Source organism: Centropristis striata, chromosome 5 (genome assembly GCF_030273125.1).
Source record: "Centropristis striata isolate RG_2023a ecotype Rhode Island chromosome 5, C.striata_1.0, whole genome shotgun sequence".
NCBI lineage: Eukaryota > Metazoa > Chordata > Actinopteri > Perciformes > Serranidae > Centropristis > Centropristis striata.
Window position 1 is genome coordinate 39,349,993 of NC_081521.1, and position 11,263 is coordinate 39,361,255.

Consider the following 11,263-nt stretch of genomic DNA (forward strand, 5'->3'; position numbering starts at 1 on the left):
CAGAAGTGTCAATGCTTCTACTAAATAATAGATTTTTCAGCCTCTGTAGCAGATAGAAATGAAATTCAAAAAGTATTTGAGAGCTTATACAAATACTACAAAACGACGTATCCGCTTTCCAGGCTTCAATGGGTTAAGGGCTCTTGCTGTGGTAAGCAGGTGCGCATCAACAATGGATTAGCAAGGGAGAGAAAGTCCTTGGAAGATAATGTTAATAGAGGACTGAATCTGACTGTAGCAACATTGTCTCTCATATAATCCTCCACCTCCTGCACAGCTCATGTCTTACCAAAGGGGGGCGACAGCATGCAAACAAATCTTCAGACTATCTTCATGCATCACAGTATCAAGGATCTCATGATCAAGCTTTGGTAACTGCAGAGGTGAAGTGTAACTAAGTACTTTGGCTCAAAACCTAACTTAAGTACAAGTTTGAGGTATTTTATACTATTCTGTTTAAATTTATACTTAATTTCAGAGGGAAACTTTCACTTTTGACTCCACCACATTTATCTGATATAGTTCAGATAAATGCAGATAAACCTTATTTTAACAATAGAGAAACGAAATATCATACTTGCTTTTAGGATAGTAACATTCCATCAACAGTATGTGATAGCATGGTTAAACTACTTTGTGTAATGTTGAACAATGTAACCTGTAAAGTTAAAATTACAAAATGATCTGGAGAAAAAAAAACACTTTGAAAGAACAAATGTTTCTACTTTATTACATAAACTTCTGCAGGTTGTTGAGATATGTGTAAAGGTAATACTCATAATAGTTTATATGACCATAGTTTATATAAAGTTTATATAACCTTTTTTCAATAATATAGAAACTACAATAACCTATAGGTTACTGGTAAATGTATGTCTTAACAACATGTTCTAAATGCTTCACATAATTTTAGACCGTATAGCTTAATTTTAAATAACAAAAATGAACTGGGGGAAAGATCTCCCTTGATAGATGTTTTCTACTCCACTTACAATTGAAAGCTTTGCAGGATGTTTATATGATTGCAAATGTGGCCTTATAACTTTTTTTTACAAACCAAGTATTATAATAACCTATAGGTTTTCACTATGGCATTTATGTGTAAACAGGATTTTACAGTTTTATAGCTGGGCAAATTGTTTATATAATGTAAGACCATGTAGCTTAATTTAAAATCACAAAATGAATCAGAAAAACACTCTTGGATAGTTGTTTTCCAATCCACACACTATCCAGAAACTTCTTCAGGTTGTTGGAATATTTACTTACAACAGAGGAACTAGTACAATTCTAACCTATAAGTCCAAAGACTATTCAGAAGCCTCTGCAGGTAGTTGTGATATTTGCATCGATAATAACTTCTTCACTTTATTTTAACAATAGCGGCACCAAGTGTCACGCTTATTTATAGGTTATTAGCCTAAGCCTACTAATGTATTAATGTGTACACAGCCTAGGTGGTCAAGTACTTTAAGTATTATTGGACAGTGTAGCCTAATTGACAAGACTGCATAATGTTTGAGTATTTTTTTTTTTTTTTTTTTTTAAACTTTATTTAAGTATTCAATTTACAAATTATGTCAAACATTAACACATAACACAATACATAAGAGCTCTTTCACAGATACAAAAACGAAAAGTCAATAAATAAAATAAATTAATTTACAGAATATATTCCCAAAGTCTCAGATAAGATAGAACCTAAATAATAATAAATAAATAATTAATTAATTAAATACTAATAGCTAATACAAAATCATTATATCATAAAATGCCAGAGAGTACATCAAATATCTTTTCATAGTAATCTAAAAATTGTGTATTCTTTTTATTTTTAACCAGGGCTAAGGATTTATAAAGTGAATTAAATTCAACCAAAAAATGAGGAAAGGTTGGCTTGGAGGCTGAAAATTTTTGCTTATGAATAAAGTATTTTCCCAGTAAAATGAAAAAATTCACTAAATACTGAAGACACTTGTTCTTCTTATTTTCATAATAACATATAACATCTTTTAGGGAAAAACAGTATGACATGTTAACATGGGTGAAGACATGAGAACACAAGTCCGACCAAAATTGCATTCAAAAAACAGATGGTTCAAAGTTTCATCAGCATGCCCACAAAACACACAAGAGCTGTCCACATCCATGAATTTTAAAATGAAAGAGTTAACAGGATATATTTTGTGAATGTTTGAGTAGTACTTAAATAGTGGAGTAGCCCCGTGACGTCAGATTGTGTAACTGTTATTAATAAAACATGAGCCAGTGATACCAGTTGACCGTCACAGAGTTTATAATGACGTCAGGGAGTTGGACACCAACGTCACCACCGGCGGCCATCGTTTAAGAAGTTGGTGTAAAATTACCGGTAAGTTGAAGAGCCAAGAGTAAAGCCCATATAAAGTTGAATAATAATGCTGCTTATTTAGCCCTTATAAACTGGACGACTTATTATTTCACTATTATAAATATTTGTAGTTATCAGCCGTTTTTGGGTGAGGATACTTTAGCTAACGCTAGATTTTTCACGTTAGCGAATACCAACGTCTTTTCAAATCTAACGTCACGTTGCTAGCGTTAGCTTAAATGCTCCGAGCTAGCTTTCCGGTGTCGTGCCAAAAAGTGATTGCCTGCCAGAATCTGATTTCTGGCCGCGGGAGCGCGCACGGCAGCCCGTTGAGCGGTCAGATCTTTACATTATGAAGTTCATGAATGAGATCAAGTCATATTTAGGCAGAAATAACCTCTCAGTAACTATACTATGCCTTCAATCAGTTTTTGCGAGGTGAAAACTGAAATAGACGTGTCTATCACGTAGTTGCCATGTCTGATTTCGCTACAAACTACACTTCTTTTGGCCACAGTTGTAATAATTACGCAACAACAAACGTTAAATTTTCGAAGCCACATGCCTTTGCTATAATTACATTATAATACAGTTGTGTGTATCTGCATATTAAGACCGTTTAATCCAGAGAAAAGCAGACGTGTTTACGCTACCGCTAGACGGGCTGCCGTGCGCGCTCCCGCGGCCAGAAATCAGATTCTGGCAGGCTATCACTTTTTGGCACGACACCGGTACGGACAATTTGTCCAAGACTTACAGCTTGGAGTTGCGCACGAATTGTGTAATGTCAGTCATTTTTGTGTTCGATTATTATGGCGAACTTTGACAACAATTTCGTTCATTTTAATAACCATCATGTTAATATCCTGGACAAGTAAACTTCCCAGTTCCCAGAGCAGATGACAGGTAGTTGAAGTTGCTTAACATGGTCACCCTGTTAAAATAATCGCCTAATAATCATTTTTTCAAGTTTTGCAGGAAACACAGAAAACTTCACCAACATTGTAACATATGACATTTATTGATCATTTCACTCAAAAAGGATGTAACAAAGTAAAAAAAAATGTAAATTTTGTAACTTAAGAGAAATAAATGACTTTTTTTAACATGCCTTTGTGACTTAAACAAGATATGGTAACACTTTATTTTGAAAGTGTCTACATACATAAATAAAAGTCACACAAGCCTGTCAGAAACGTGACATGACAAGTATCATGAGCATTAATGTTACTTCAAAGTGTCATTAATGTTCATGACACATCCCATGTCATGTTTATGACACGCTCATGTTACTCTTATGTAGACACCTTGGTGTAAAGTGTTACCAATATTCGTGTCAACAATAAAACACTGATAAACTAAACTGATAACTAAAAAATATCCCTCTAGCTCTTCTTTGCTGGGTTCTTATCTGATGCCTATGAATGTGGCAAATTGTCAAAGAAGTGATGATCTTAAAGGGGTAAAATCATGATCTGATCAACTGAGGATGGAGGTGATTTTACCATAGGTGGCCGGCATCATGAGATGATTTAGGCAAAAAACAAGACAATTTTGACAAAAAATGACTTAGGCAATTATTTTAACAGTGTGACAACATGTAATGTTGCTAACATTATAGCCTGTTCTGGTTTAAATATAGGACAAGTAATATTTTCCTGATCTCCGTCCCATTTCTAGTGTAAGGGATGTCATCCTTTCCATCAGCTCATAAAACCCTCCATGTGTCGCCTTCATCCAGAGATCACACCTGTGACCCTGTTGGGCTCATTCTGAGCCAAGGTAGATGTTTGACACATGACCATGGGCAAATTTTGGGACCTGAATTTGGTCTGATGGAGATGTCAGAGGTTGAATATACACACCTTCAGCACTTTATCCAGGCACACATGGAGGCAAATGTTACTCCGCCAGATGCCAGATCTCACCCTGCTATGGGAATGGTTAAAGACCCAACTGGATCCACAGTGATGTCACCCCTCATGGTCTCTCAAGCAATTGACCTGTCAGTTTCAACTGATGAACACTGTCAGGTGATGCAAGGAGAAAAGACACCAGCTTCTTTTGGAGAGGTCCCAGGTTTTGTGCTAGCCAGAATCAGAGGTGAAGACAGTCCGATTGAACCATGCACCAACACCAGCACATCTTCACAGAATCGATCCAGATCAGCTGCTAGAGTTTGTTTGGAGAAAAGGTTTAACACCATGTGTGCTGACATCCCAAAACAGCAGGATAATAACTCTGCAGTTCCCGGCAAGTAGGTTTCACTAATATAGTGTATTGCTATTGGTAAATATAGTTGATGAGATATGAGAATTTATGATCTAAAGTGCAATATCTATTTTGTTGTGTTTCAGTTTTTTGATCACAGTTCAGCAGTCTGCAGGGACTCAAGAGGCATTCTTACACCCTCAAATGCATAAGTGGATAAAAACTGACAGAACAAATCCTTTTGAGGTTTCCAGCCAATTTGTAGGGGATGGAATTAACACAGTCCTCAATATGTGTGAACAAGTATGATGAACATTTAAAAAAATGCACTTTCAGCTTAATAGGGGCCACGGACAGAATTCATTGTTGAATACCCTTTTTTTTCTTCCCGTTTTGGCATCAGGTGACGGGCCATATTCCTTACATGGTTGAACCTAAAAGGCCTCAGGGTTTGATCATCCCCAAGAGATTATCATTTAATTTCCGCCCAGAGGTGATTGTTCCGACAGCTCAATATACAAATGGCAGCAACTCAACAGAGGAGCAGCAGTTGGTGAACAGAACAGAAAGTAATGAGTACTCTAAACCTAATGTTCAAAAGTTAGACTTTTTTGTTGTTGTTTGTGTCTTAAAAACCCATATTTTTCATAGATGGTGTGGCGGCCCCTGTTGCCCTCAGAAAGCATAGTAGTACCCACACCCTTCATCCCAACAAGGCTGCTTCAGCTGCCCCAGACTCTGCTGGAGAATCAGGGAACAGAAACCGGAAAAGAGCTCGAACTCAAATGACAATCTTCCAGCGCAGGGAGAAACACAATAGCAAGGAAAGGGAGCGCAGGTAAGCAGCCATTACCAACAGCTGAAGGTGCCTCTGCACCAAGGTTATTATAGTTAACGAAATAACGAAAAGCTAGAATTGAAAAAACATTTTCGTTAACTGAAATAAAAATAAAAACTAGAGTTTTTAAAAAAACGATAACTAACTGAAACTGTATTGTGTGGTTACAAAACTAACAAAAATTATAGTGAAAATGTCCTTAGTTTTCGTTTTTGTCAACTTTTTTCATTCATAATTCAGTGTTTCTATTTGAACATGCAACACATGGTAAATATGTTTACTGAGACTTAGATGTCTACACTCCAACCAAAATTCTAAACAGTTAATAACCTTATTGGGGCTGAGATGATAAACCAAAGGAAATAAAGGCAAAATTTATTATGACCACTTTGAATCTCGCACCCAACACATAGCCCATTACAAAAAAACTAAAACTAATAAAAACTAAACTAAAACTAAGCATTTTCAAAAAAATAAAAACTAAACTAAAACTAGAAAACTCACTCTTAAAACTGACTAAAACTAACTGAATTTGAAAACAAAAATTCACAACGAAATTAAAACTAAAACTAATGAAAAATCCAAAACTATTATAACCTTGCTCTGCACCCTCCACAATTTGTGACGGGGGCGTCATAAAATTTAAGCTAAAAAGTTTGTTGAAAAGTTAAAAAAAAAAAGATCTCATGTGATAGTAAATCAATTATGTAAGGAATGGCTGAGTGGTGGAGGGAGAACACATGGTTGATGGAATGATCTTTACCCATATTATGTTTTATTTGTAAGAATAAGAATTTAGGATCTAAAGAGCAGGGAGGCAGGCCAGTCAAGTTTTAGAGAGACACTGGTTGTAAACATTTGTATTGTCTTTGCTTCTGCACAGGAAGAAGATCCGTTTGTACTGTGATGAGCTGAACATGCTGGTGCCATTCTGTGAGTTGGAAACAGACAAAGTCACCACCCTGCAGTGGACAACTGCCTTCCTCAGATACATCAATGAAACATATGGAGACACCTTCAGAGAGGTAGGTTTGTCTTGAGTTCAAACATTGATATAAAGCAGTTTGGCGTGATCATTCTGCAACAATTATTTAAGATTTGAAACCTGAGGCTGCACGATAAGAGCTTAATAACAATCCTTCCTGCTGCCTGAGTAGTAAGTAATGTACACAGCAAAAACTGGAGTGTTGAATCAACTCCCACAGAGTCAATTTTAACACTTTTTGAGGGTTTATATAGCTCCACACTCTACAGAGTTAAATTAACATTTTCAAAATAGTTAATTATTTAACACTGTGCCAAGAGTTACTTTTTAACTCACTAAACTGGGTTAAATTAACACTACATAGTTTAAAAAATAATAACTAATACAATAATTAAAATGACAGAATAATTAATTCCAAGAAAAATACATTTTCAAAAACAGCATTTATTTTAAGGAATTTTTTGAATCAGAATGTGTTAAAATGACACTTTGAGAGTGGAAATCAACTCTGACATGTTTAACCCTGAAATTTCAACACTCCAGTTTTTGCTGTGTAGCAGACTTTATATAGATTTTGTTTTATAAAGAGTTCAAATCAAATTCTTTTAAATTTCACAGCATACAATCATATACATATTTGTATTTTACTATGATGGATTATCTAGTGTTGCTGTCTGGGAAAGTGATTTACATTAAATACAAAAAATACACGGATGCAAGTTAACCCTTTGATGCACAACATGGGTCTAAAGTGACCCGACTGAGTTTTTAATTTTCTATATCTTCACAATAAATTAATTTCATCATTCAGTATTCCAGGTTTTCCTCAATCAATTTGTTTTTCATCATCAAACATCCTAATTTTTTGTTTTTCATTTCTTACTTTTTGAATAAAAACCCTTTTTGTATCACTACGCTTCTAATGCACAACATGGGTCAAAAATGTCATTATGGGGGTATTGTGTGTAAAATTTTAAGGAAAAATTAATTTAATCAATTTTGGAATCAGGCTGAAACATAAAAAAATTTGGAAAAAGTGAAGCTCTGTTAATACCTTCAAGATACACTGTATGTGTGACAAAATGATACATAAACACGTTAAATATATTAAATAAAGTGTATAGATAGTATATAGTATAGAGTGTGGAAAGTAACTGTTTGAAACAAATATTATATAAAACTATTATTATAGTATTAAGTAATTTAATTTTAATACAAATTTGGATAAATGAGTCATTTTTGACCCATGTTATATTTTAGAAGTGTTGTCCATATGTTGTGCATCAAAGGGTTAAAACAATCCACCACATTATGCTGTGGGCAACACCACCACCACCTGGAGGAAAAGGGAAGGGCAGACTAGGTAGGGACAGATTAAAAAATAATGTAGTGTTTGGGTTCATATTTTAACACATTTTCTCATCCAGTCGGGATTATTCGCTAGATCACTGAAGAAATCTTATCGTCAGGAGGCGAGAGCAGTAGGAGTCGGTGGGGAGAGTACACAGCACACCACTGAAATCAGTCCTGGCATTAACAATTAGTATTAGTTTCAATAAAAACATGTAAAGAAAAACAAAACTGACCTCTTAATTTAAAAGTGCAGTATTTTTGGGGGTTCTAAAGGCTAAGTAAGTAACTTGTTTTTCAAATCTGATTATTGTGAGCTGTTTATAATAAACACATTTCTACTGTTATTTTTATTATTATATTTTTATTACCTTAACCCATTGACGCCTAAAACGCCTGTAAAACCTCTGGGCGATTTTAAAATCAGCCCCTAAAACCTGAAGTTTTTCTGGAAATTCAACAGAAGTGTCAACGCTTCTACTAAATAATAGATTTTTCAGCCTCTGTAGCAGATAGAAATGAAATTCAAAAAGTATTTGAGAGCTTATACAAATACTACAAAACGACGTATCCGCTTTCCAGGCTTCAATGGGTTAACAAGAGTAGTGTATTTATTGTTTTTTAATAAATAATTTATTTTCTGCTTAGCATTAAAAAAAAATATTATTGATATTCTTGAGTTTGGTTCTGCATCTGATGATGATTTGCAATAAAAGGACCTTTAAGCAATCTTCTTCAAGCAATGTAGTTAAAGTTACGGTAATAGACATTCATAAAAAGTGTGAACATTTTATTTAGAATACTTTAATATTGAAAAAGCATATTTGATAGTCATGTTTCCTCTACTCAAACAGTGGCTCCCTTTCAAAAGTGTGTATGTTCTTGGTGCGAAGATATCACAGCATCATGTTGTGTTTAACATTATTATCTTACTGTTAACATTACCATCCAAATCATATCTATAATACTAACTACTGTTAATATGGCAGACATGCTGTTTCTCCAGAAACATATCTAAATACACAGTATTTAGTCATATTTTAGATATTATTTTTTTAGAACTTAGCTGTGATAGTAAGTTACTTAACCCTCTATGGTACACATTATGATGCCAGTTAGGAAGTTAGGTTTTTTTGTCTTAAAATAGACTAAATAAACATTATCGGAAAAATAAAAATTCTGAAGTTTTTGGTGTTTGTTGTCCGTAGGCATCATTGTAACATAACAGTGCACAAGTGAAAAAGAGAGTTTTTGAAATGAATTTTAACATAATTTATTTAATAAACATGTGTAAAAGATATAGTCGCTTATTTTTCTTTCCTTTTTTATGTGAAGCACTTTGTGTTACATTTCTCTTGTATGAAAAGTGCTATTCGAATGTAGTCTGATTGATTGATTGAACAGGGTAGAATACATAACATTTTAAATTTAAAAACATTATAAAAGAAACTTTTTTAACCAGTTTCTTCTGTTGAAATGATTGTCTTGAACAGTCTAAGTGTATGAAACTATCAAAAATAAAGGTTTACTCACCTATTAGTAGGAATATTTTTTTCCAGAGGTCATGTGACAAATTAAAGCTTTGCTATTGGTTCCCTATACTCTTCCCTCTTTTTTACAGTATTGCATCACTTAAAAAGATGCATTGTAGAAATTTGACAGGCCAAAAATGGGTATGTTGCCTGAGGGCAACACCGTACCATAGAGGGTTAAAATTGCCTTCATTTCAGTGTAGGAAAAACCCCTAATCAATCACCCCTTCATTCGTTGATAAACAATCTGATCACGAGTCAGCAAAAGCGCGAATTATAAGGTCATTAACTACAATAATTTACCATTCTCTCCATTTTACAGGAGTTTCAGAAGGCATTTGATGATGGGAAAGGACACTTTCTTAAATCCAGCCTTTCTTCAGGCCAGGAGCCAATCCACCGGGACATGAGCGACACACAGATCATTCCTCTCGCTGTAGAGCAATAACCCTCTCATTAGTTTGTCTAATAAATCAGACAGATATTTGAGTACATTTTAATTGAACATAACATTTTTAGCTTAGGTTGTCCCATGAAGTCTGGCTATGCCTTAGGTCAACGTTTTGTTATATTTTAAATAACAAAAAGTGTTTTGATTGTAGCTCTAATTCTTACTACATTGCAATGATATAAAAGTAGAATGTTTCCAGTCTCAGACAAAGTCATGTTCAAAAATGGCTAGTTTTCTGTAGCTTCACTGCATCAAGCTATTATTTGACTCAAACACAGGTGGCACTGTTTCCCCATGAAAATATTTCAGATAGTGCACTCATGATTAGTCATATGTTCAGTCGGTATCATAAAAGTCGGTAAATATGAATTATATGTTCATCAAATCTTGTTAATATTCCCTTTTCTTTTATTTAAAAAAAAACTTATTTCAGTATGTTCAGTCCAGTTTATACGTTAATCATATAAAAGTGTAACCTAAATGTATATACTTAAAATTTTGCATGGAAAAAAGTGTTGCTGCTTTCTGAATGAATGGCATTATTTGATTTCCGTTGTGTTACGCATATTACTCATTCAGACTGTTCATTTGATATGTAGAGAAGAGTAATGTTTTACTGAAAAGTGGCTTTATTTGTTCTTTCTTACAACATGTCGCTGTATCATCTTAACTGTACATACAACAGTCACCCACAAATAATAAATAGTATTTAATGTCATGTATATTTAATAGTTACAGCACCGGTAGTACATAGTGGACGTGGTCATTGTAGATTTAAAATTAAAAAAAAGAAAAAGATTACTCTGCCTCTAAGATTCTTAAATTTATTTTACAATGTCAGATTTCTGAATCCACAACTTTTATTTTGTTTTTGATTCTCAAGTCTAGAGAGTCAACTTCACATGTCATTTAAAAACAAACAAACAAACAAAGAAGCTGTAAAAAAAAGACTATTTAAAGTTTAAAGTTTTTGCATTAATCTACACAATTTCTGGGCACCTGGGTATTTGTTTTTTATTCCTTTTACAATACATACACAGCTCGTTGACAGAGGTGTTTTTTTTTTTTGCCTCTGTCGCCTATTTCCATATTTTACACTGTAAGCTTGTATGTTGAGGTAACACCTGTGATTTACATTAATGGGCCATGATACATGCACATTCACTTCAGAGACAGTCACTGTTGTTTTTAGAGCGTCATCTGCCAGAAGGATGTTAACCAAGGTAATGGGGTCATGGAAACAACATGTACAAAGTTTTTATACACAAACGGACTCATCATTCATTTTCCAGTTGTTTGTAAGTCAAGTCTTGTTCTGTGATACTGTAGTAATTGTTCTCTTGGACTCATCTGTGCCTCCGTCCACTTTATTTCTGGGTGTCGTCTTGATGTTTTTGTCTCTTAGTTGCTCTGGTTTTCATGTCACTCCTTGGCTGTTCCTCCATTTTTCTCAAAATATCACACCTCTTTGATGTTACTCCTCCCATCTTGTGATACATGTATTTAAATAAAGAGGACATGTTTGTGATCACTCTTTTTTTCATTT

The 11,263-nt window shown here is 34.2% G+C and overlaps 1 protein-coding gene across 1 annotated transcript; it reads left to right on the forward strand.

Annotated features, from left to right (window-relative positions):
* Nucleotides 1–2,242: 2,242 nt before the first annotated feature.
* Nucleotides 2,243–11,248, forward strand: LOC131972188 (transcription factor-like 5 protein). The gene is made up of 7 exons (XM_059333974.1): nt 2,243–2,371; nt 4,031–4,607; nt 4,708–4,864; nt 4,965–5,130; nt 5,213–5,399; nt 6,283–6,424; nt 9,589–11,248. The coding sequence occupies exons 2-7, from the start codon at nt 4,039–4,041 to the stop codon at nt 9,712–9,714; spliced, it is 1,347 nt and encodes a 448-aa protein (XP_059189957.1). The 5' UTR covers nt 2,243–2,371; nt 4,031–4,038; the 3' UTR covers nt 9,715–11,248.
* Nucleotides 11,249–11,263: the final 15 nt, after the last annotated feature.

Coding starts and splice junctions, on each gene's coding strand:
- LOC131972188 (XM_059333974.1), top strand. CDS start 4,039: ATGTCATCCTTTCCATCAGCTCATAAAACCCTCCATGTGTCGCCTTCA. Junction 4,865..4,964: donor TCCTCAATATGTGTGAACAA/GTATGATGAACA, acceptor TTTTGGCATCAG/GTGACGGGCCATATTCCTTA. Junction 5,400..6,282: donor AGCAAGGAAAGGGAGCGCAG/GTAAGCAGCCAT, acceptor GCTTCTGCACAG/GAAGAAGATCCGTTTGTACT.